Raw genomic sequence first — 26128 nt, forward strand, 5'->3', positions numbered from 1 at the left:
ACCATCTGAAGACCAACAATCGATACCTCGATCTAGTATATTATCGAGGCATTAACACATTGTGAAGTATCTGTCTCCCTCAAAGAGAAAAACTAGCTACGACTTTAGCTTCTAAGGTAAAGAGTAGCAGACAGGCTGAGAAACTACATCTGTCGCTGTTGATAAAGACGCCGGGAACGTTCGTGGTAATCTTTGAGACTATTACTCACCAGGGATCCTGAGACATCGTGATAAAAGCGGGTTGTGTCGTTTAATTTCACTTCTATTTCAGCACTTTGCAGTAATCAACAGCAAACTGCTTCTTGTTTGGGTGTGACGTCACTACGGCACGCGCAGTGGGTCATTTCACACAAACTATCGCGGAGTGGTAAATCTCGCGCTAATTCGTGAAGATTTAGAAATTCCAGAAATATTACAGTTCTGTGTTTGTGCTGTGATTTCTACACGTAATTTTGACTGTATTTGTGCAAAGTAGCTCATAGTTCTGGGCTGTGCTGGGGGTGGACGAATCACGAATTGATTACAGTCAGTTTAGGGATAATCATTAATAGGGATCATTTCCAGTGTCCTCATATGTGTGAATTCCAAAAGAATTATTGCCCTCAACTGTTGTACATTCCTCTGAACCTACCTGATACTTTTGATCAGGTGGAGGAGAGAATCATCGAAACACACTGTACAGTAATTCCCAAGATTAGGATTTTAAATGACACATTTTCACATTCCTGTCTTTCTTTCTCTGTCTCTGACACACACACACACACACACACACACACACACACACACACACACACACACACACACACACACACACATACACACACACACACAACTTATTCAAGTATTCATAATAACTTCATCAAAGATGGAGCAGCAGTGCAGAACAAGCGGTTTGATTACAATCATAGATGTTGGATCATCAGTGAGTTTGTGTAGCTACTCGGACCACTTTGTGGTTTCTTTCATTAAGATTGCTGATATCAAAGGGGGTGTATGCAGGACAAATAGTGGCTTTCCTACTTTCCCCAGGTAAAATATGGCTATGTCAAGTTTTTTTTTTTTTTTCCCTTGAATACCCATTCATACATGCTAGCTCTGTATACACTGTTCAAGATTACTGACAGTGTCAGAAGAGGTGCCGGTGTCAAAATTTCAGCTCAATTTCAAGTTCCATCTTAGTACTGCAACACATGTAAAACAGGTGATTATTTTCCAGAAAACACAAGTAGGTTCCAAAATCAATAAGTCCTCAGGGTGATGGTGATGTGGAGGTAAGTTCTCATGTTTCACAGAAAGACTCGCATGTCATCTTGTGCCTGTGTGGGATTTCTTTTCCTGGCACTCTGATTTCCTCTCATAGTCACAAGGCATGCATGTTTTGGAACAAAAGTGATTCAAAAGTTCAGGAACACATAAAAAAGATGATTTATTATTATAGAGTTCATTTCTGGGTTCATTCACAGAAATGATTGTCAAGCAAATGACTCCAGTCACTTCTCAGATATGTGAAGTTTTACACGACACCACTGTAGAGGGCCAATAATAATGGGGCTGAGTGGAAGCAAGATGTGTTTTTTGGAAAAAAGAAAACACAGTTTTTCCACAGTAATTACTCCAAAGTAATGATGTTAGTTTTGTTTTCCGGACTCAAAAAGTGCATTCATCTCTGAAGTGAATCTATCTTAGTACATTCTTGGCTTAGACAGGTGACATTTAAAAATGAAAACATTGCATTTTCTAACAGATGTTTACAACTAATCCTTCAGCCTTCAAATCAATACAGACGCATAGTAGCACACATTCTTCACTCCGAATGGCTACAGAGTTTGTTGTTCAACTCCATTATATGCGGTGCCCACATAAGAGGCCGTGCATTTAGAGGTTTAATGTTTCATAACCAAACAAAGGTCGTGTTTAGACGAAAACATATGTATGTTGTGTGAAATAATAGTGCTTGGAAGAATTCTTGGAAATGCCGTTGTTGGCATTTTGATACACAAGAAGCCAATTTCAGAGAAAACACTAAAACTGCCGCATAACAACTTTTAACCCCTGAGAAATTAATTTTCAAGAAAATGTCGCTATCGGAATGAAAATCTCACAAACATTTCACCCCTGTCATAAACATTCAATTCTGCTTGATCGACATGTTTAATCTTAATCGATTAAACATGCCATTTACATATACAGCTGTTACAAGTGTTTTTCAGACAATTAATCATATGAATAATGATTTATTTAAAGTCACTATATTAGAATTTTCACAGCAAGACTTTATGTTTTGATTATGAGGTTACTGCTGTCTCAACAGTTTACTTCTCAGAATCAGACACTGCATGTCGCTGGACATCAGTGGAACTTTACACTTCCACTGCTTGAATTACCACAAACAAACTGCACTCAGCTCACATGACCACAGCCTCGGGGTTTATAAAAGGCCCTGACCCTCTGTGGAGCCGGGAACAACGGCCGTCCAGCTCTGAAAGAAGAGGATGATTCACATTTCCAGGACACCAGAGTTCTCCAACTGTGGAAGCATTAGCTCTCTCACATCTTCTGACCAAGACCTGAGCTCCACAGCAAGAAGCAGATCCAGACAAAGATCTCACTCCTGTCACAGCCCAGAGGAGAATAATGGTGGGAAGACAGAGAACCAGGAGAGCTTCCTCAGACCGCGCTCCAGGTAGGCACTGATGTTCATACAAATATGCATAAATAACAGAAGTGCACAAAATAACTTGGAATCAAATGTTCCCCAGATCATTTTACAATTATGAGACATCGGAGAGGTACGCTGACTTCATGATGGGAAATATTTCAAAGTCGAACGAGCGAGGAAGCTTGCAGCTCAAGTATCAAGGGGGCAAAAAGGAGGAAAAAGAGGAGAATACATCTCCTGTTCGAATATCCTCGAAGAAATCCAAGGCAAAACAAAGCAAGCATTCACTCACAAGGGATCTTAATGGTATAGTCAAATGATTTACAGTGCTCTTTTTTCACATTTTTTTTTCTATTTGTATTGTTCAGAGGAATATAATTGCCTTCTAATATGTGTGTGCATGATTTCCTCAGGCAGTAGAGGAAGTCTTAAGTCAGTGTCCATGATGACCATCTCAGAATCAGATAACTGGGAGATTAGTTCAAACTCTGGGATGAAGTATGGACAGTTTGTGGACTGGGAAAAGATTGATCCCGAGGCTGCGGAAAAATACCAGCAGATCCTGAACAGCGCTCACCACCAGATGAAAAAAATGGGCCGAGAAGGTTTTTGGGCCACGCCGCACACTCTGAGGGCCAAAGCATACTATCACATCATCCACAGCATCAACTCCAGGTTAAAGGATTAATATTTTATTTGAATTGTATGCTGCTAAGAAAAGCATTTTTTTTTTGTTTTGATTCAAACAGTGCCGTGTTAAATTCATATAATGATGTTCAATCTCCAGCAGGACAGCCACTCCAGAGAGAGACAATTACTACGAACTGGCCAAGAATCTATTTGGAGAACATAAAATCAGCAACCACCCAGTCCCAGAATATATGGAGGATGGAGAAATACCACGGTAGTTTCCCTTAATAAAACATGTTCAGAGGCATTTCAGCATTCATGTCTTCATACAAGCATCAAGCGAGATCCTCTTTGTTCTTTTTCAAATCCAGATACTGCCTCAACAAAGCAGGCCTGAATTCAGTCAAGCGGATCCTTCTTTGCCTCGGCAAATACTTTCCAGACATGAACTTCTGCCCCATCCTTCCGGCCCTGGTCTCCCTCCTCCTCCACTTCAGCCAGGACGAAGCGGAGTGTTTCTACAGCGTCTGTCGTCTGATCTGCTACAACGATCCCAACAAGCGTTACATTGATCAGACCTTCCTCACCTACCGTGCTTCCTGCATGACCTTCGGAGACCTCGCTAACAAGTGCTGCAGAGGCATCCGGAAGCTCATAGCCAGCTCTCACCAGAACCTGTTTGAGTTTTACTCCGACTGGATCATGTGGATATTTGCTGACCTGCCGTTCACGTACGCCATCAGAGTTCTGGATGTCTACTTATTGGAGGGTTTCAAGGTCCTCTACAGGTTTGCTGTCATTTTTTTTCACTTCAACACATTTCTAAATCTCACTTTGTTTTACTTTAAATGAACTCACACTCCGTTTTTATGTAATTTTGTTGTAGGGTGGCACTGGCTCTGCTCAGCCTTTACAAAGTCTCAGTGTCATCTCGAGTAGCAGATGTGGAGGACTTCAGGACAGACATGAAAAGATTTGTGCAGAATGTTGTTCGTCACTGCACAGCGGAGAAGCTTCTGGAGCAAGCCTTCATGATACCAATGGCCACACGGAGAGAGCTCAACCTCCTTTTCAATGCCAACAAGGACTCCCTCATGCAAAAAGGTGTCAGCATCCACCAGAAGAGGTAGGTTCACACTGGCTATGCATTGCTTCAAATGTTTTATCTTTAGTTTATTTCACTTTCCCAAATAATTGATCTTCCTTTTGTTTCTTCAGGCAGTCAGTGGAGACAGTCGACTTTGAAAACTTCAGCTCCAGCGTTGTAACGGGGACGGAGATGAGAGTGGTCTGGGCCTGGATACCTGAACGCTTTGCTCTTTTCAGTCCCATTAGGTTGTTCAGTACAGCTGAACACGGCAGAAGCCTTGCTTCGTAAGTTGTCTTTAACTAATTCTGAATTTAGTTTTTTATATTCATTTCGATAGACATAACAGTTGAGCTGTTTGTGGCAAAAGCTTTCACTCGGTGTAATAATTCATTCACTAACAAATGCAGAAACAGATCATATTGATCATTTTCTTTTCAATACTGCGTTCCTGTGGTGAAAAACACATCTGTTTTTTGTGTCACTGGTGGCAACAGCAGTGTTTACACCATCAACATGTTTACTCTGTTGGGTGTCACAGTTCACGCACAACAAATGTTATAATTTGTCATTGTTACCTGTCAATAGATCATACTTTTATTAATTTGTTGAGATTATGATTTTAAAGCTTCTATCTCACTTTACATTCCTCTGAACTGGATAGAAAATATTACCATACACTGCAGTCAGACCTGGAAGTCTGTTCACTGAGTTACTGATAACAGTGCTGAGAAGTATTACTTCACTTGACATTTAAAATCAACATGTTTTTTTTTTTTTCCAACATTTAGATTCTACTCACACGTGGAGGGACATGAACCCACAGTCTTGATAATCAAAACTTTGGATGAAGAGGTAACAAATCAATAGTAATAATAACATAAAATATAGTGATAACTTTACTTGTTTACTCAGAGCTGATTCTAAGGAATTTTATCTGTCATAACACAAAACAATGAAACTGTAACAGTAAAAAACAGTAAATGTTACAACAATGGGTTTACTATTTTCAGGTGTTTGGTGCTTTCCTGTCAACGGATTTGATAGAAAGAAGAAAATATGACTGTAATGAAGTTACATACTTTGGAACCGGGGAATGTTTTGTTTTCACGGTGAGTCATGTTTATGATTTCTTCATCCCTTCATCTGTTGATAACATTTTTTTTTTTTTTAATGCTGTCGACTTAATTAATGGCTACATTGCATTACATTCACTGCATTGCTCTTCCTCTGACACTGCAGTGCTTGTGGAATAACACATGCCATTACTCTTTCAGCTGCGTCCCAACATGGAGCGCTACCAGCAGACGGTGGTCAACATCATGACCCGAAAAGCTTCTCCACAGCAGAGTCAGACCGGTGTTGGTGCATCCTCTCAGATTCTGAAAAGCAGCAATACCCTCAGTGTTTCTGCCGCATTGCTCACCTGTCCTGCTGGGACGCCCCAGAATCCCAGCTACTTGACAGTCCCCTTCGCTGCACCTGCAGAGGAGCCCATGACGGCAAAGGAGCCCAAGAGACACAAGGAGCAAGAAGCCTCCATGTTCATTGCTGGCAATGACAGTCAGCTTGTTATCGGTGCGTCACTTCACATATTGCCAAAAGACAGAAAGCCTGACATCAGTGGACTGTCAGATGATCTCACAACAATGGGCAGTGCTGATGTACGTGCTGTCTTGCAGGTGGTGATGGGGGCCACGCACTCTGCCTGCAGGCAGACCTGGAAGGAGGGCACACCGAGTCCTGCGACACATTCAAGAACATCCCACTCTGCAAGAGTCATTTCAAGATTCAGTCTTTGGAAGTGTGGGGCATCCAGAACTCTATTTCCTTCTCTCAGTGTTTTCCCTCCCAGTGAATTGAAATGAGAGCAACCTTGTAAATACGTGAACCTGTTTTTCATCATGCTATTAAAGTGAATTGAATTTTTCAATGGATTTCAGTTCTTTTCTGATCTTCTGATTTTCAAGATCTTCTGGTCTTGAAAAGAAGGAAAAAACATAATGTATGGAGTACAATGAAATGTGTTTGTGAGATAGATGTTTTGTGAGCACTGAGGTACTTTATCATAACAAAGATGATTAAACAAATCATCTCACTAAATGATCATTTTTGATCATACTGGCTGAATGTGACCACACTATAGCAATAAACTTTACAACCGTGTGGACTTACCTTCCTGAATGTAGAAACACATACATTACTGTCTCCACACAGCACCTTAATGTATGGCTATTCAGCAAATCTTTAATTATATGATGCAAACTTAATAATTATCAGTTGTTCGTCCTCTCACTGTGTCGAAACAGGCAGTTTTATACAGTATGGAGTGAAATACTAAGCGATTTTAAATGGGCTGTGGTACATTTATTGCAACAACACGCGCAAGTGGGCATTACCCGTTGTTATTCCTGCCACTGGCAATTAATTTTTAACAAAGATAAAGGAAAAATTACTTTCCTTGAGTTCTGCATCGACGCAAGTTTTGTTAAAAACCTTCGCTGCGTTCAGGACTAATGGGACATTTTGAAATCACGAGGATAGTGTGTAAACTAAAAAAACACATATTATTTTTATTGATGAAAACGCGAACATAGATCACATACAGTACAGAACACTTTATTTTAACAGTGGAGGTACAGTTTTGAACATGTCTGCAGGGCATACAACAGTAATATAATTTTTCATGAGTTTTAGATTGTTATTGCCAAATTTTACACGGTGTACCTGAAGGCAACACAGAGGAATACCAACATCTACCAAAGTGGTGTAGCCTGTTTAGCTCGCTGCTGCGATTAGAAGCCCTTACAATGCATGTGGCGTGATTTATTAAGCGCTGCGTGAAGAAAATACTGACAGCCGTATCCTTTCAGGATTATTAGAGAGGTGGGACTGAGTCTTATACGCCCTTTGGAGTCGTGTACGACGTTTGCGGCTAACGCGGCAGTGTTAGCTTTAGCTAAGGCAGCTAGCGAACGATGTTTGTGTCCGTGTGTCCTAATTTAGCACATTTCTGACAGTACTCCCAGGTTTAAAGCCCATATCTTGCGCCATAATGTCGCACGGCACCCGAAGGTGTCTGTGTTTAGGACACGTTGTCATGCTACAGTACAGTTCACTGACATTTCTGCCCTGCAGAGGCGCAGATGTTGCATGCATCTTTGATCACAGAATCAGCAGCGACCACTATTTTTTTAATGCAGATGTGAAAGACCTAGCTCTACCGTAAGACACTTTAAAGGTCTGACAAGGTTTTGGCTTCATCATCTTCTCCATTCATGAACGAGGCACGACTGATTGGTTATTTTGGCCCTGCACATTGACCATTATGAGCAGACAGCTGTTTAACGGAGCAGTTTTTATTGATGGTATAACCAGACGATGCATTAAAATATATATATTACAGTAGGTCAAGTATCTGCTTCGTGCATGCGGAATCTTTGTATGCATGTTCGACATCCCAATATGTATTTAGTGTACAGTGTCATAATGTAGGTTTTTGTGTGACTGAGTGGAACACATGTCACGAAATCCAGTTGTCTTTCTGTTAATCCTTGTTATGTTGTGATCTGTTGGTGACTTGAAAAACTGCAACACGCTGTCAGAGTGATGTGTCAAATTTCTGCATAGAACTGATAAGAAATCAAAACACTGCCATCCTCAGAAGCAATCTCTGCTTCAACAGTGTGTCATATATAAATTAAGCTACTCTTTAAAAGGGAGCTATCTTTATTTTGATATTTCCTTTATTCACTGACACCGTTTAGAGCGTATAATTAGTGTCCTGTTGTTGCCTTTATGAACATGTGCTTTTTCAGATAATTACTTTCTGATGCTTCTGCAAGGCAAAACTTGGAGGAATTGTCAACCTTTTGTAATGTACTATATTAAACAGCAATTAATCAATACAGTCCCAAAGTTTCCAATTTGGGTTCCTGTCCCACTCTGTCCATACACCAAACAAAACAATCCTTTGGACAAAACAGTGAACTAGAAATATTTTCTTGCCTGGCAGCTGCCACGGAATGAGTAATTTTGATTCACACATGTTAAGAGAAATTACTTGTCTATGATTGTCCATAATTGTTAGATAGTTTCCCCTTAATAATGAATATGGCATTATTTTCTGATAAGTTTTTGTGTTGTTCTCCCAATAGGATACAGCCATGGGGCCAGAAGTCACACCTGTCATTAAAACAGAATCCTCTGATGAAGGTATGTTTTTTTTTTTAAATCCCATTACTTGTTGCATTTTTTTTTTGTAAATATGAAGGAAGGTTTCTCATACAACTGGCGCATTGTATTTTTCATGTAAAAAAGTTAATTATACTGTTTGACACATATTCTAGTTGGTCCTGTTGAAACAGTGCTGTTTGATGTGATTGTTCCTCAGATCCGGAGGTCGTCATGGTGATGATGGGTTCCGAGTCAGATTCCAATGATGCTTCGACTCCCACTCAGCCTGAGAACTCCGCTAAACCTGCTCGCAGTATCTCAGACAGGGCTTTCCCGTGCTCTGACTGTGGCAAGGTATTTAACAGGCCATCAAAGTTGGAGAGACATAAACCTGTTCACACAAGGAAGCCTAAGACTCTTTATCAATGTCAGCACTGTGACAAGAGCTTCCCGCAACAGGAGAAGCTGAACCGACACCAGAAATGCCACAATAGGTCCAACCAGCACCCCTGTCCCGACTGCGGGAAAATTTTTAATCGGCCTTCCAAGTTAGAGAGGCATAAGCGCACACACTCGAAGAAACCCAAAGCACTCCATCAGTGCTCATACTGCATGAAGACGTTCAGTAAACTCAACAAACTGGTCCGCCACAAGCGGATGCACACCGGCGAGAGGCCTTTTGTCTGCTCGGTCTGCGGAAAAGGATTTTCTGAAGCAGGTCACTGCAAAGCACATGAAAAGACGCACGAAGAGCAGCCGGAAAAGCCCCACTGCTGCCCAGACTGCGGGATGTGTTTCTTCAAGGCCTCCGAGCTCCGCCGGCACTTTCGCTCGCACACGGGCGAGAAACCATTCAAATGCTCCGTCTGCGAGAGCTGCTTCTCCCGCTCCGAAGGGCTGAAGAGACACATGAGGAGCCACACCGGGGAAAGGCCCTTCAAATGCCTGATCTGCTTCAAAGGATTTTATTCCCGCCAGGACCTGAATATCCACGGCTTGACCCACTCTGGCGAGAAACCGCATCTCTGCCCCGTGTGCGGTAAAGGCTTCTCACAGCTGGGCAACATGAAGGAGCACGAACAAAATGTTCACATTAAGTCTGCGAATTATATTTGTAACGACTGCGGAGCGTCCTTCACCCGGTACAAGTCGCTGACCAAGCATCAGCGGACACACACAGGAGAAAGACCCTACCTGTGCCTCACCTGTGGCCGCAGGTTTTCCTGGAGCCACTCTCTCAGCAGACACCGCAGGTCACACGCTCACAGACAGATGTCCATGGAAACAGCCAAAGGCCTGTTAGGTTTTGAAGGACCCTCAGAGACTCCCAGCAGTTAAAAGTATATCTTGACAAAACGAACACGCCAACATACCTGATTTCTTGCTCAGTAGATTGTAACATAACGATCAGCCATTCATTCGAGGTACAGATGAGCCTTTTTCACTCTGTGCAGTTTATGACTTTTTTTTTTTTTTTTGCCAATAGTGACCAATGACAAAGCATCAAAATCAAACTTTTTGTTGTGCCTAAAATATCTGAGCTCACGACAGGACGTGAGTTTGCTCTGCTCATGTCTTCCTCAGTGTGACAGATTTGGATTGAGCCGGAGATAATCCCCCAATTTTTCACTTGGCACAACCGAGAAGCCAAATAAGAAAGTTGCACTACCAAAAAAGCCTTTAATTTTTTTTTTTAGATGCCTAAAATAAATCGTAAATGGTCAATAACAGACGCTCTTCCCTACAGCACTTTTGGTGTTGTTCATTAACCTGTTGATCTGTTTATCTTCTACACTTGCTGTATCTAAGTCAGAATTAAAAGAGTTGGAGTTCATCAAACTTTGGAGTAATGCTGTTATCATAGGATGAAGATAATCAAACCTGCCAAAAACAAAGTGTTACAGCTAAAATAAGTGGGTTTTTTTTTTTATTTTATTTTCTTTATCTCCGTGGAGGTATGCTACCAGTGAAACTAGCTGCTTCCTGTGATCCGCCAATCACAAAGTGGCAATATGTTTTGAAAGCAGTGGTTCAAAAGCACTTCATGCAAGAGCAATTTTTTTGTGGTTGGATTTATGTTCATAGACTTCAAACTCGCTGCTTCACAAATGTTATGTTGTAATTCCAGTTTTATTGAAATGTACAGCATAAATATGGTATAGTTATAATTTCATTTCCAGCACACTTTGGACTTTACTCAGTGAGCACATCTTGAGACCCTGTTGTATGTATTCAGTGTGTATCACAAACATTTTTTTTAAGAAATGTGGTTCAGTGTTCTTTGTTTTATATAAGGTTTGATAATATGGTGTCTCAAATAATTCTGCTACATGTTTTCTGCTTATAAAAGCAAGTGTACAATAATAATATCAGTGCAATGCCATGGCACACGCAAGGACGATGAAAGTACCACAAGTGCATATCTGTGAAATAAAAATAAATGTGGACATGCTGATTCAACATCATTATCCAAGTGAAAACAAACAAAACACCAACGTGAAGCATTTAAGAGAAACATAGTTTGAATGACATTTGTTCTGGGTTTTTTTTTTCTGATCTTTAAGCAGATATCAAACTTTAGGTCAGGTCATTGAAGGTGAACACACTTCTGCTATATTTGTCAATTTTATTGACTTTACTTTCAACTACTCCCTTTGTCTGTTCCATATTATTGCTTTTTATGGTTTTTTTGTTGATGTTTTTTTACTTCTGTGATGCATGGATTGCACTTATGAATACACAACAAAACTGTATTTCCTTCTGTTTTTGACATAAATCTGTGTACTTAATATGAATTCCTAAATCCAAAATAAAATGAGAACATGAACACTCCTGCAGCGAATGACCGCTACATTCATGCTGAAATGCACAAAGTTCCTTGTAAAGAAAAGTCATACTGAAACTACAAATACTTAGAAAAAAAACTTGATGAAGTAGAAGACGTACTTGATTGTGTCTTTTTTTCAACCCAGAGGTCAGTCAAGTTTTTTATCTCTTAAGTTTTATTTGCCCACATTGTAAAAGAGATTATTTCCTACAGGTCCTGAACGCACCCTCTTGACCAGTCCCTCCCCGCTCGGTTGTTGCTAGGCAACCATTTGTTTGGCTATAGCGGAAAGTCCAGAGTCAGAAGCGTTTAATTTGTCGAAAGAAGTTCAGTTTACTCGTCTAGTAGTTATTGTCAACATCTTCCAGGTGGAATAAGCTCCGAATTGACTTTCGACTATGGCCCGTGAAGCACCGGACTTCCCGCAGCTGGAACTGGAGGCCGTTATTGGCTTCAATGGTGAGTTTTATACTGACAGTTCATCAAACAGACATCCGGCTGGAACAACAGTCCTATTGTAGTGTATGTAATTAATCTCTACATTTTGTAATGTTATATTAACGACAGAATGTGAATGGGCATTGTTCTCAGTTGAGTTTATTAGTGTTAATTAATGTTCACTACTAACGTTATATTTTGTTTACTTACCGTTAAAAAACTTGTTCAAACAATGCTGAAGTAACAGCCCTTCTCTCATAAACTACTCAAGCTATTTGTCAATTTAACCACTTTAAATGTGATTGTATGAAATCTAGTGCTCGATAGAAGTAATTGAATCAGTTTCTATGAAATTTCTACTTTCAAAGCATAATAGTCATGCAAACGAAGTATACAGAGTACAAAATTAGTTGGAGATAAAGCCAATTTATTGTCAAAATAATGTAGTGTGTACCAATATTATTAATGTCTAAGCTTAATTCATATCATAGTAATTTTGATCAAATTACAATATTGATAAAAAAAAAAATATCACTCATTGCTATAAAATTACAGCAGTGATGCTTACTTCTGCATTCTTCTTGCCTCTCTTCCTCAGGACATGTGTTTTCTGGCCTGATTGTCCACCCAGACAAAGAGCACCTGATCTATCCTCTGGGATGTACAGTCATCCTGAAGAAAACCAGCACCGGCAAGCAGGAGTTCCTGCATGGACACACCAACAACATATCCTGCATTTCAGTTTCCAAGAGTGGACAGTACATTGCATCTGGGCAGGTCAACTTTTTAGGCTTCAAGGTAGCTATTGTGGTGATGAAAAAAACTGATTTAATGTTGTATTTTTGAGGATGAAAGCAGTATTTTTTTTCCCTGTGGAAATGTCAGATTGTTTAAGTAATTGTACCATTTTGTGCAACATTTCTCTAGGCCAATATAATTGTTTGGGACTTTGAAAAGAGAACAGTGTATGCTGAGTTTCTGCTCCACAAGGCGAAGGTGGAATCACTAGCTTTCTCTCCCAGTGACAAGTACCTGGTGTCCCTTGGGGGTCAAGATGACGGCAGGTAATCATGGAAATTGGACAAAGGTCTCCTTTTTAAACCCCACAAAGCAGTATAGCCAAAAGGAGCATGATGACTTGAAATATAGTGGAAAGCTGCTTTCAAAACCCACGAGTGACTTGATAATTTGTTTGAAATGTTGCTTTCCTGTTCATATGAGAAAGATTTCAGTGACAGCTCAAACTACCTGTAAAGTGAGATCATGATGACTGTCCTGTCTAGTAACACTGCACTATATGGCCACCAATCTCCAAAGCAAGTGAAACCACAGTAAATTTCTGTTTTGAGAAGTGTTCTTGTGTGTTTTCAGTATCGTTTTGTGGAATATCGAGACAAAGCAAGCTGTTTGTGGGAGCCCAGCATCTGCTCAGAGTGCAGGTCACTGCATGGCTCTGAAATACTCAAACTCTAATGACAATGTCTTCGTTTCTGCTGGCAGGTGAGTGGGCTGATGTTTGCTTATTTTCTGAAAAACCTACATCTCATCTCATTTGCAGTCTTATCTGCTAAGTAAATATTGTGTCACAGCAAATGCAATATAAGGATTGCTATTTTCAGCATGTGTTTTCTAAATGTTCAGCTCTTGATGTTTGTAAATTTAGTGGAGTGGGTTTTTCTTTTGGCAGTGGCACACTGCGGGTCTGGGAACTGGACCTCCCCAACAGAAAGATCAGGCCCACAGAGTGTAACACTGGGAAACTGAGGAGGATTGTGAAATGTTTAGAGGTATGGGACAATTAGTCACTTTCTTCCAGATTGTTTGTTTAGTCAGTGTTATTGAAGTCTTCATAAATCCAGAAATATGTCGGCTGCTTACATTATGTGTGTTGCTTTATATCGAAATGACTCTCCGGATGATTTCATTTATTCAAAATTGTCTAAAGTGCATTAATTGTGTAAGTTTTGGGACAGTCTGTGCTTGAGATTCAAAGTGTTTAATGTTTGAATTTGCAATGTTATGCAGATTTCAGAAAATGACCAGTTCATTTTCTGTGGTACCACAAGTGGCGACATACTGAAAATCAACCTGGGAACAAGACTTCTGACCGACTGTGGCCCCAAAAAACCCAAATACAGTGTGGTAAGTCACCTTCCCAAGACTTGCTGCTTTCCTCCTGACTGCATGACCATAAAATGGTTCCCAAGAAGTTTTGCCATTGTGCTCGTCAGCAGCCTCACCCCCACCACACCCTGTACAGTGACAAAGTAAAACTGTCTTTGCAATGTTTTAAAACATTTAAATGGTCGTAAAAACTACTTCCTTGTAAATACTGATATTAATGAATATCAACCTTTTCAAGAACAAATGCTGAGAAGTCACTGCTCCTCCATGTCTAGGGTGTCAACGTCATCCGGACCCTGCCTTCTGGAGAACTGCTGGTCGGCTCTGGTTGTGGGACCGTTGCTTTATGTTCAGGGACAGATTTCAAAATTACCAAGTAAGTTTTAAAATGTCATCCTTTTCATGATCACCAAAAATACCTGAATTACTTACCGTGGTGTTTATTTAGAGCATTTATGCTGTGTTTGTTCTCAGTCTTTTTTATCCTTTTGTCTTCCACATTAGGAAAGCTAAACTTGGACAGGGGGTGACCTCCATTGCTCTCACTGAAGAGGGACAAAAGTTCTTTGTTGGGACAGAGTCATCGGAGTTGTATTGCTTCACTCTTGAGAACTTTGAACCAGAAATCATCTTCAGCAGCCACAGCAGTGCTGTCAACGATGTTGCCATCCCATTGTAAGTCGCAGGTACTCAGTCAGAAACGATGAGACACAAAATACCTGATATATTTTTTTTTTTGTTAGAATCCACAAAAGTGGCTCCAGTAGCCTCGACATATTCATTTAAATTTCTAAGGCATGCACACAATGTCCAAAGAAACACCACGATTTTATAGATGACATTTTTATCTACTCTAAATCTACTCTAATCAAATAAGATAATGTTGTCAAAAAAGAGGAACAATGACTACTGTGTAAATCTTTCAGCTGCTTGTCTTGAAGCACGTTTACTATTGAAACACTTTAGTTCATCATTTTCGTCACAAGGGGGAGACATATCCATTACACATCATTGAAGTCCATTACAGGCAGAGACAACAGTGTAATAGATTTATTAAACACCTGTGACCTAAGTGAAACGTTGGATCCACTTTCCTCCTGTCAATAATTACATTAATCCTCTGCCAAATCAAATGTTATAATGATCTGTTTAGCTGATTTTCATGAGATTGTCTGTTTTTCTTTCCATGTGTTCACCAGTGGAACCTCAGAATTATTTGCAACCTGCTCGCAGAACGACATCCGGCTGTGGCACATTGACAGACCCAAAGAGCTGCTGCGCATCACGGTCCCCAACATGACCTGCAACGCCCTGGACTTCATGCTTGATGGACACAGCATCATCAGTGGTGGGGATGAGGGAAACTCTTCCACAAACACAGCAGTGGAGCCTCTCACTTCCAGGAATATTCCCTTTTAAATGAACTTTTATTGAACACATCCAGTTACAGCAGTGTAAAACTCCAGAGAGCTAAAATTAGACTGTTTCCAGTTAAAAATATATTTAATTCTCTCCTAGCTTGGAATGACAGTAAGATTCGAGTGTTTGGACCGGAAAGTGGAAAACTCCTCCTCATCATCCATGATGCACACCGAATGGCAGTGACAGCCATCGCTGGCACCAGGAACTGCAAGATGATCGTCAGTGGAGGAGGAGAGGGACAGGTCAGGAGACGTTTTTAGAAGAAAAAGAAAAGCCTACTGTTTTATAAGTTGTGTGGCTTGTCAAATGAAAACACATGATAAGGCAGTTGATTTAACAACAGCAACATGGACTTGTTTGATTCGACAGAAAATGCCGATCTGTGGTAAAGTTAATGCACGGGTGTTTTCTTGTGAGAATTTCTGAGCTCAGTTTGCCGATTTGCAGGTGCGTGTTTGGGAGCTGCACTCACACGGCCATCGGTTACTGGAGACTATGAAGGAGCACAAAGCCGCCATCACGTCTATCAAAATTAAGAGTGATGACAAAGAGTGTGTCACCGCCAGCGCTGACGGGGCCTGCATCGTCTGGGATATTGTGTGAGTCGCTCATCTGCAGCCACGACTCTCCGGGAACATGCCAGACTTTCAGCACTTCTCGTCTTGTATAATCGGTGCATGATATTGCCCCCTGCTCTCTTTCTGCTCGTGTGATGGCACTGCAGAGCCTCTCCACTGAGTCAAAGCTGTGAAATAATTGAGAATTTTGCCCCATGACATGCTGCATTTTGCAGAGAGCAAGTGAGGTTACAGATAAGTAGCGGGGCATACTATTGAATCAATTAACAAACTTATTTGGTTTAAAGTACTGTACATATTTTCTAATTTCCTCACCAGTGAGAGAGTAGCAGTGAAAAATAGAGACATATGTCCTCAGGTCTGGGTGGTAATAGAAGAAAAATGCTTGGAAAAATGTACAAAGGCGTCTGGCTGGTGCAGAATAACTAAAAAGCTTTATAAAGAAGCATAAAATCCTTTAATCTGTGCGTCTCCACTGTGTGGAGAATGAAGCCTTTAAAAACTGTAATGGTAGTTGTACTTTTTTTTCATTATGAATCCTCTTCAATGAACAAGTCTGCAGATTAAAGGCCTTCAGGCTGCACTCACTGGGAGTTGCATGGTTTTCTCTTTTAGTATGATATAAACAAGATTTTTTTTTTCTAAAAAAAGAAGGTTATAAGACAGATCTGAGCTTATCTTGACTTATCTTTTCTCTATATGCAGCCAGACAAAATTATTATAGTACTTTAAATAAATCACTTAAACTGTCATGATCACATCCCATAATGTGAGGGATTTTTGACATGCATGTTCATGAGATCGTTGTTCCACACTCATCTTGTTTTCAATGTTTCATCTGCTCCCACTACCGTAGGCGATTTGTCAGCCTTCAAATGATGATCGCCAATACGATGTTCAGGACGGTGTGCTACCATCCGGACGAATACCAGATCATTACCAGTGGCACGGACAGAAAGGTGGGCTGTGCTGTCATTTCTTCTTTGCTTCATGATTCAGTGCATTTCAAGGGAAAAGCCCATTGGTTTGGCAGCGTTAGTTCAGAAGAATGGAGTAACTTGCACGTCGCCGCCCGTCTTCTCATTTGTTCATGTAACGACCAGCTGGAGGCCGTTGAATCGGGTCAGTGGGACTTGGTCATATGTCTTGAGAGAGACTTTTTATCCACACTCCTTGAACCTGGCCGCGCACGCCAGACACATATTGCTGCCGTCGTTGCACGGCGAGAGGTGAGGACAAGCTGTGCTGATTAACACAGCGCTGTGGATGTGCGGCGTGAGTGAGAGGAAGGCATTCAGAGGGAAAAAAAAAAAAAGAAGAAAGCAGGGAGAGTGGAGAGATAGAGAGCAGTGCTGGGGTATTCGTGCCTTCCTGCGGATGTGCCTGTGCCACCCAAGTGCCAGCCAGATACGCCATCTGCTCATCCCAGGACACAGGCGCTCTGTCTGAGACAACAAATAGCAACACTGTCTCTCCTTCCCACACCCCAACCTTTATTTACTCCCCAGCACGGCCGTATGAGTAGATCCACGGAACCCAAACCAAACAGAACCCAGAGGAAACAGTGGCGGGAAAGGTGGAGAGTTAATCAGGAGGTGGAAGGTCAAGGAAACGCTGTGCTAATGAGAGAGGATGTTTTCTGAAGGAGCGTGTTGCTGATAATGATGATGATGCATTTTCACCGGAGCAGTAATGATATGCTGACTTACACCATTTTTTCAGAGTATGCTTTTTAACGGGAGCAGAACATCGCTGATTGCAGTACGCCCAATTAGTGGCGTCTTTTTTGTTTTGATAGAATGTCGTCTCGTCTTGACGACTTGCATAATGAAATAGAACTCTTGTAACAAGATATGAACTCTTCTAATAGTCCTTGAGTTTTCTTGTGAACATGTATTTTCTTAAAAACTTCATTTGCCACTTCTGTAGCTTGGGACTTCAGAGTATACAGATATTGTGTCTGTCTTGCTGAAAGGCGCCAAGAATAGATCTCGAGTTTTGGTTCGTCCTGCTTTTTACATGTCATTGACTTCCTGATGCCTGGTGTCGAGGCTGTGCGCCAGGTTCGAAGGCTGAGGAGGGAACACAGATGGGTCAAGACTCCTCACACAGGTGGGAGCCTCTAATCAGCTCATGAAACAAGATGAGGAGGAGGGACGAGGCCGTGGCGGTGGTGGGGGAGAGGAGAGCGGACATGACACAGGAGGGAGGGAGGAAAGAAAATATTTACTGCTGCTATACTGGTATATATGAATAGTCACATGAAATACAGCTTTACACCCATCAATCCTCTCTACTTGATTTCAGAAAAGCTTTGTGAAAAACATGGTTTCCAGCTATAAACATGCCTAAATCAAGTTACACAGGATAAACTATGTCCATTCTCTCTGGTTGCAGTCAGGGGTGTCCAGTGATGCAGTGTTTTGCACTCCTGAGAGTTCAGTGTTTGCATGTTCTCCCTGTGCATGTAGGTTCTCTCATGTTTCCCCCCACAGTCCAAAAACATGCCTGTGACTGGTAATTAGTTTCCTGTATATGTGAATTTGACTTGATGCGAATGTCTGTGTGTGTTTGCATTGATGGACATCAGCATGGCTCAGCTTCCACACCCTGCGATGGATAGTTTTAAAATGTGTGACAGTTTTAGAACGCACGAGTTTTAGAATGCAAACCAAATAAAAGGCAGATCTGTCAAAATTGAACCATTTTCTGACTTTAGGCTGGCTGCGTTCCTAAAATAATGTTTTTGCAACATTATTTCTCGCCAATGATTCTATTGACATGTCGTTCCATCAGTGAATCCACCACTCTGAGGGAGTGTATAGACTCGAATCGCCCTCACTGAAATGTTCCTGCTGCTTGTGAGAGCAGATTGAATACGATTCTGCTGGTTTCACAACTGTAAATAAGATCCCTTTTCTTACCAAGCACATTTTTCATCTTTCAATTCATGATACCCAGCAGTAATAGATGTGTGTGTGTGTGAGAGAGAGAGAGAGAGAGTGAGATTACCATCCCCTTCCCCTCATGTGTTATAGGTTTGTACAGTGAAATTAACCTCTGTCTCTTGTAGTTTCCAAAAGAATGTAACATGGACTAAAATGATAAATGCCCAATTAATTTTAGGTGCAATTTCTGTAATTCCGATGTTCTTAATGCTGGATATTTGTAGAAATGTTTAGATATTTGTGTTTCGGTGAATTCTTTCATGAGAAACTGATTTCACTGAGAAGACTGTTTTTAATCGCATCTATTTGCGCCTTCGTTTACAGCCACTTTTAAGACGTAATCAACTCGGTCATATAAATAACAAGAAAGGGCTGGTCTTGGACTCTGCCTCTGTGATGTGTCTGCTGCCTGAGCTATAAATAACTTCACTTAACAGCTGCCTTTTGTGAGACTGGATACCTCGAGAGCGGTTAAGGCTCGGGGATGATCAAATATCATTCATACCAGCAAACGCAGCTTCAATAGGCATGCGTGGCAGGTTGACAGAAATCTAACCTGAGACCAGCTCATTTCCATGCAGTATTTAAATAATGAGCTGATCTCTGGTCACACTAGCTATTACCAAAATAGAACATGATAAAGTCTATGATATACTGTAGGATTATGTAAGCGCTGGTACGTCAAATAATGAGATGACGATGCCCTATTTTGTTAAAAATGCGCATAACAACATTGTCAGTCAGCATTAATGCTATACTGAAGACTGCAGCGAAGGGATCAGAAGGTTATGTATCATTTATGGTGCATACTTGATTTCATTTGCTATTACTGCCACGTTTTATAACTTTGATTGAATTCTGGACTAACAACAGCAATATAACGAGGCTCCACAACATCATACGTACCATAGGATTGCATTCACTTTGATTCATTTGAACGTGCTGGCTCTTTTTGCAGGTTGCTTACTGGGAGGTGTTTGACGGCTCCACCATCAGAGAGCTGGAGGCCTCAAAATCCGGAGCCATTAATGGCATGCACATCACACAGGACGGCAGGCACTTCGTGACGGGTATGGCCCATTAAACAGCTGCTACTTGTTGTGCCATTCTTGTGGGCCCCCCCCCCCCCCCCCAGAGGTTTTCATGTCAGTGTGATTCAACCAAAAAAACAAATAAATAATTAACCTAAAGAGAGAGAGAGAGGAAACAAAAGAAAAGCTTTTGCGCATGGCGTGTGCTCATTTCATAGACAGTCATTTTTTGCACTTGCTCCTACTTTTCTGCTGATTATGGTCACATCGAGAGAAAAGTCAAGAGAGCTATTTATGTGATATAGATTCCGATACAGCTTTCAGATGAACTGTATTACACAACAGGCTGTGCTGTGTTATTATGTTATACTGTTGGAAGATTTCTGGTTTTATAAATGTTGCTGTGTTGTCTTCATTTTCACCTCCGTCACTGACACAAGAAGACATATGCTGTGTTGATACATGCTCCACTTTTTCATTCCAGGTGGCGATGACAAGCTGGTGAAGGTGTGGGACTACACAGAAGGCCAAGTATCACACGTTGGGCTGGCTCACGGCGGCAGCATCACCAGCGTCAAGATCTGCTCCAACAACCGCATTTTAGTCAGCACCAGCGCCGACGGAGCTATCCTCCGTTGGAGGTTCCCTCACCCGTCTGTGGAGTAGTGTGGTGCGGCGCGGTGGATGCTTGAATCGAACTGATTCATTGTCAGATTTATTTACAGTACGTACATATCACATCCGTTTATGGAGTGGAAGTGAAGTCTGAACACATTAAATAGGATTTAAATGAACAGCAATGACATTTATGTGGTTGTTTGAGTGGGTGTGTATATGTGTGTGTGTGTCTGCGTGTGCCTTTTGTTCAACCCTGACAGGGTTGCTTTTGTTATTGACTGTCATGAGTGTCAAAATAAAAGTCACTTTAGAAGCATAGTGATCATATTGCAATTTTATTTTACCCATTTACAAAATGTGTCCAACGTTTGCTGTGATAGTTTCTATTACAAACTGTTACTTGTTTGTTTTTTGGTTCTTCGTCAACGATTTAACTGTTTCAAACCTGTCCAAAGACCACCAAGGATACTAAACCATTTTCTACAGCAAACTTTCTCATTTGTTGTTGCAGGCTGTTGGGTAATCTATTCTAAATTAAACTTTGAATAGGTCTGAATACTTTCAAAATCCACATCAGAGAAAAAGTGAACTGGCTTTATGCAGAATACTCTAACAGGAGCTCTCATCAGTCCAATATGTCACTGGTAAAATCACAATAAAGATATAGCTTGAGTCAATAACAGATTAGGTTTGATGCTGACTTTACTCACATTGTTGCCTAATTTTTTTAGGATTTTTTCAGGCCCAGATTTTGGCAAGTTAAGCATGTCTGCAGTTTGTTAATTTTCCATCAATGATCCCCGTCAGGAGGAGTCTTGGTTAGAAAAGGAACATACGATAGACAGGCCCTTTCTCTCTCTCACTTTAACTTACTTGCTTTTGCAAAAAAAAAAAAAAAAAGAAAGAAAAAAGTCTAATAACAAACTGAGTCAGCATCAGTTCCTCAGACTCAGTGAAATCAGACGTCTCCCCTCGCTTTATCTTCTGCCATACTGCTAATGAGCAGCGGATCGCTGTAAAACTGGGAGGTCATCATCATAAAACACACACATGCAGCCACAGTTTGCCTCGGAATTTGTTGATTTGTCATGCTGGCAATAAAAGCGTTCTCTCTCTCTCTCTCTTTTATTTTCTTGTAACAATACAGAAAAAGGAGCATCAGGGAAATTACACAAATATTGGAAAGAGACTTGACTATCTTTCGCAATAAATCAGCACATCTGGTCCGCTAAATTCAATCTAGTACTGGTGAGCTGTGAAATTAAGCGTCAGATGATTAGAATCAGAATATTGCACAAAAGATGCTGGAAGCCTATTGAAAAGCAGAAGTGCACACAATGTGCCCGGCCAAATGCTTCTCCAACATCCATTTTACTTTGTGGAGCTTCCAGAGTGCAGCAGCAGCAGCAGCATTAATGTGCACGAAGACAGCGGCCAGGCTATTTATAGGATACTTCTTTCTGTAAATGACGGTGTGTTGCAGACGGGGTATTTGTGTGCCGATGGTTTGAGTTTTAGCCCACTTTTTAGTACCTTCTATTTTGAAGAGCACGGCATTGTTTTACCATATGTGGATTGTGTCTTCAGCAGGAAATAGGAACACAGTAACCTCAGCAGGACAAACTACTTGAACAAACAACTTGAACTGTGCATGTAAAGACACTCAAAGCATGTCGGGGAGAAATTGTGCCAAGCTGTGCCTGACTGCAGAGAATTGCAACCTTATTGTGTTTGAGTGCAGTCAAAGATACGAGGGCTGTTTTAATTGTAAAATGCACACTGGCAAATTTAAATTATTCAGAGTTGCTGAAGATCTGTCTCCCCTGTTGTGCTGCTTCCACTGATTTTAATTTAGGGGCCACATGTTTGATCTTTACTGTGCCAGATCAGTAAAATCAGGAAAACATAATATAAAAGACTTATTCATTATTTTTGGTTCTGTGCACAAACATTCTGGGTAATTCCTAAAGGGAAAATTTCAGTGTATATTTCTGCAATCAACTGCTGAATTATCGGTGGTTTGCTAATTTTACTAAAACTGTGAAGGTCAGAATGAAAAGAAATAGAAATACAAGTTGGTTTTCTAGAAATAAGCAGTAAATTTCAAATGAGTCATTTAGTATGAGCTGGAAAGTTGCATGTTTGCCACTTCTCATACTCCATAGAGTCTCTGAAGAACACACAGAGTCACATAGGTTGATTGATTTTAAGCATATCACAATTACTTTCTGTCTTAAATATGGATGTGTCGGCATTAAATTCACTTATTTAAAAATGGAAAACAGTTCAATTGAAGGCATGTATATTTAGAAAAATACCCCAAATAAATTCATATGTAAAAGCTGTAACATATTGTGAATATATGGGCGTAGCATGTATACGTCACAAGGGAAAAATAGTAAAGTGCTGGGGAAAAATAAAAACAATAAATCATCAAGGAAATAAATCAAATAAAGGCAGGGTGCCAGGAGACTAGAATATGGCTTTACACACACTCTGGGCAGAATTAGAGTTGAATCCATTATTTGCAGAGAACTTGTTGAGGCTGAGGAGACACCAGTCCACCAAACTCCCAGAATCGGTTTGGAAACCCACAGAGTTTACTGTGAGAAAAAAGACTATCACCCTCAATATATAGTAAAGAAACGGACATAACATTGAAACTAAGTTATGAGGTTCCTTCTATTTATCTGTAAATGCACAGGGTGTGGTGGGAGGAGGGGTCACCTCAGGTGAAAAAAATTGACTCCCTTAAGAAACCGACTGGAAGCATTACAGCAGATAATATTTACATTCCTACAGACTCGCACATGTTGCAGCCCACCAGGATTTCCCTATAATCTCTGAAGACGTGAGGGCAGGTGATGTTGTAATTGGTCCTACAGGGGGCAGTTTGAGGCAGAACTGGCTTGACAGTTGACACCTATCGAGGACAACAACTTCCTTGTTCCATGTGTGGTAAAGTTGAAGTATCTCCTCCGGTCCGGGGCTGTGGAGTTCCTCCAGTCAGAGGCTGCGGGGAGAGTTCGTGTGTGACACGGATAATTCTCTCCAGGTGAAGTGGAGTCTGGTCTGAGGGGCGGGAGTTAAGCTGGATCCTGGGTGTTGTTGACTGTGTCTGTCCAGGAGAGGAAGGAGCGCGCGGCTGACGCACGATCCGGGATCCAGAGCCCGAACCTGAAAAGAGAGACGCGCGCGCACCTGTGACACCACCACACGCGGCATGTCGGGGGAGCACCGTCGGTGATCATGTGCCTTACCGGCACCGAGACGGTGCCGCCTCAGCGGTGAGGAGGAGCGCGAGGAGCAGCAGACGCAGGCAGGCAGACAGGTGCGCCTCCGCCGCAGCCTCTCTCATTTCCTCTCGCGCCCGTCAAGCGGCAGAGCCATGGAGACCCGCAAGGAGAGCGGCAAGGCGAGGAAACAGCCCATGAAGCCCAGAGCGACCAAGCGGAAGGAGAAGAAATACAAAACCGGGAGGTTCATGAGGAGGAAATCGCTGCGATCTTTCGGGAATTTCATGGGAAGGATCCTGAAAACTTTGGGCACTTTGGCGCACTTTGGCGACGCGGAGAAGCCGGACGCGGAGGACGACGACGGCGGCTTCGGCCAGAGCGCCTCGGGGGGGTTCAAAGACGACGGGGCGCAGGTCTCCAGGGAGGGGACCGTGAAGAAGAGCTCCTCGTCGTTCGGCTCCGTCAAGGACCGGCTGTCGTGGTGCTACGGGGACAAGACCCCCGGGGTGCTGGGGCTGAAGAACCACGGCAACACCTGCTTCATGAACGCCGTGGTCCAGTGCCTGAGCAACACGGACCTGCTGGCGGAGTACCTCGGACTGGAGCAGTACAAGTCGGACGGGTGCCACCGGAGGCTGAACGGGGAGGTGAGGGGCGGGGAGCCGCACGCCGCCCGGGGAGAGGTGACCGAGCAGCTGGCGTCGCTGGTGCGGGGGCTGTGGACGCTGGAGTACACCCCGCAACTGTCTGTGGAGTTCAAGGTGAGGACAGCCGCTGGGTGTTGATGAGGTCCATCTCTGCTCTTTTCATCTAGCTTGGCTTTTTTTTCCCATCCTATAAGTTTGCAATAGTTCCCCCATCTTTGCATAATGATGCGTAAAATATGATTCTCTGCTCGCATTGATCCAAATTCTACTAAGATACCGATTCTGATCATTTAATTATTATTACAAGGCTGTGTACTCACTGCATTACTCCCTAAAGCCCAAAAGTTATTTGTGAACCGGTCCAATTTGGTGGTGATTGTTTGATTAAGTGCACACGTGCCTGTGAAGGACACAACCTTAAGGCATTATAAATAATCACAAACTGAATGGCTTGCTCCAAACCTGCACTCAGGTATTCCATCACTGGAGTACTGGTGGGTTTCAGTGACTCCAGGCAAACATAATTAACCCTTGTAAGGTTGTTTGCTGTGTGTGTGCTGCTCTGTTTACTTGGAGGGAATAACAATCATTTATAAGCAGAAACTGCTCGTCAGAGTTGGTGATCACATAACGTGTTTCACTGTCTCAGAGGTAAACAGTCATGTGAAAGGCTGATAATAAAGAGACACCTACACTTTATCACTTGGTTTCAACATTTTATTGTGGCTTGCAGGAGCAGTGTCCCCGCAGTGTGCATACCATGTGGTTACTTATTACACTCAGGCTGCAGTGTCTCTGCTTGATTTACCTGTTCCAGCTCTTCAGGTGGTCCGTTTGCATTCCTTTCTGTGTGAGAAGAGACAAACGCTTTTGTCTTACGGAGCATGTAAATGTTCCCAGTGGCAGTTTTTTTTTGTCAGAGTTTGTGTTACAAACATAAGAGTATAAAATCAAGCACACACTGAGACAATGCTGTGTTTCATCCATTTGAGGAAAGCCCCTTTTCATTTCCAACATGACTGTGAGCTGGCACACAAATCAAAGCATGGTTTGACGAGTTTACTGCAGGAGAACTTGACCGGCCCGCTCAAACCCTTGAGCTGGAACGGAGATTACAAGCCAGACCTTCTCATCCAACCCGTCCAGTGCCTGAACTGATCACCGCTCTGCAGAATGAATGGGGACACATTTGTACAAAAACACCCCAAATAATGAGTAAAGCCATTCAAGGAGCGTTGGAAGTTGTTTTTGAGTTAGGCCCTGCAATCAGTCACAAAACGCCACACATCTGTATACTTTTGGGAGTGTGAGTAAATAAGTATATATCAAAATGACATGTGATCAGATACACAATAAAAGTGTGAGCTGTGTGTTTGCAAGCCAGTGGTTTTGGGGCTTTCAGCCTTCCCTCTGGGCTGAGTGGATGATACTCAACCAGCGAGCTTACTCAGGAGTAGCTACTCTGTTGCATCAATAGCCTGGAGGGAGTTATCGATGATGGAGTATGAAACACACACACACACACACACACAGAAAACAGGCTTTCCGATACTATGAGACACCAGTTATTGATATTCATGCCCATGACATTGATGCGATTCTGCTTCTCACCCACAATCACGAGTCAATAACAAGTGATCAAATATAAATGAGCTTGCAGTGCATTTTAAAACTGGCAGTGATTCATCCTGAAGAGGAGCAAGATGC

General features: G+C 41.9%; 5 protein-coding genes across 6 annotated transcripts in view; 4 read left to right on the plus strand and 1 right to left on the minus strand.

The window, feature by feature from the left end:
• The window catches only part of stx8 (syntaxin 8), a 31843-nt gene extending 31520 nt beyond the window's left edge, over window positions 1–323 (minus strand). Inside the window, exon 1 of the mRNA XM_030093591.1 lies at window positions 210–323. Within this exon, the coding sequence (XP_029949451.1) occupies window positions 210–226 (17 nt within the window). The 5' untranslated portion in view covers window positions 227–323. The remainder of the gene's footprint in view (window positions 1–209) is intronic.
• Window positions 324–2468: 2145 nt separating this feature from the next.
• LOC115389971 (TBC1 domain family member 24-like) lies at window positions 2469–6309 on the plus strand. 2 transcript variants are annotated; one of them, XM_030093585.1, is made up of 11 exons: window positions 2469–2683; window positions 2760–2965; window positions 3073–3334; window positions 3447–3563; window positions 3661–4077; window positions 4176–4415; window positions 4508–4663; window positions 5168–5231; window positions 5390–5488; window positions 5654–5954; window positions 6059–6309. In XM_030093585.1, the coding sequence occupies exons 1-11, from the start codon at window positions 2493–2495 to the stop codon at window positions 6232–6234; spliced, it is 2229 nt and encodes a 742-aa protein (XP_029949445.1). In that variant the 5' UTR covers window positions 2469–2492; the 3' UTR covers window positions 6235–6309. The 2 variants fall into 2 exon arrangements, with proteins under 2 accessions (XP_029949445.1, XP_029949446.1); XM_030093586.1 differs by having other exon boundaries at window positions 3450–3563.
• Window positions 6310–7125: 816 nt separating this feature from the next.
• Window positions 7126–11384, plus strand: LOC115389973 (oocyte zinc finger protein XlCOF6.1-like). The gene is made up of 3 exons (XM_030093590.1): window positions 7126–7262; window positions 8534–8591; window positions 8770–11384. The coding sequence occupies exons 2-3, from the start codon at window positions 8543–8545 to the stop codon at window positions 9888–9890; spliced, it is 1170 nt and encodes a 389-aa protein (XP_029949450.1). The 5' UTR covers window positions 7126–7262; window positions 8534–8542; the 3' UTR covers window positions 9891–11384.
• Window positions 11385–11777: 393 nt separating this feature from the next.
• On the plus strand, window positions 11778–20586 carry cfap52 (cilia and flagella associated protein 52). Its single transcript, XM_030092967.1, has 14 exons — window positions 11778–11838; window positions 12416–12615; window positions 12745–12881; window positions 13189–13317; window positions 13505–13604; window positions 13843–13959; window positions 14217–14317; window positions 14446–14616; window positions 15141–15289; window positions 15460–15605; window positions 15811–15962; window positions 16798–16900; window positions 19848–19959; window positions 20405–20586. Exons 1-14 carry the CDS (start codon window positions 11778–11780, stop codon window positions 20584–20586), a joined length of 1860 nt encoding a protein of 619 aa, XP_029948827.1.
• A 2995-nt stretch (window positions 20587–23581) lies between these two features.
• The window catches only part of usp43a (ubiquitin specific peptidase 43a), a 107260-nt gene continuing 104713 nt past the window's right edge, over window positions 23582–26128 (plus strand). Inside the window, exon 1 of the mRNA XM_030093978.1 lies at window positions 23582–24535. Within this exon, the coding sequence (XP_029949838.1) occupies window positions 23927–24535 (609 nt within the window). The 5' untranslated portion in view covers window positions 23582–23926. The remainder of the gene's footprint in view (window positions 24536–26128) is intronic.

The sequence above is a fragment of the Salarias fasciatus genome, chromosome 6 (genome assembly GCF_902148845.1).
Source record: "Salarias fasciatus chromosome 6, fSalaFa1.1, whole genome shotgun sequence".
NCBI classification, from domain to species: Eukaryota; Metazoa; Chordata; class Actinopteri; order Blenniiformes; family Blenniidae; genus Salarias; species Salarias fasciatus.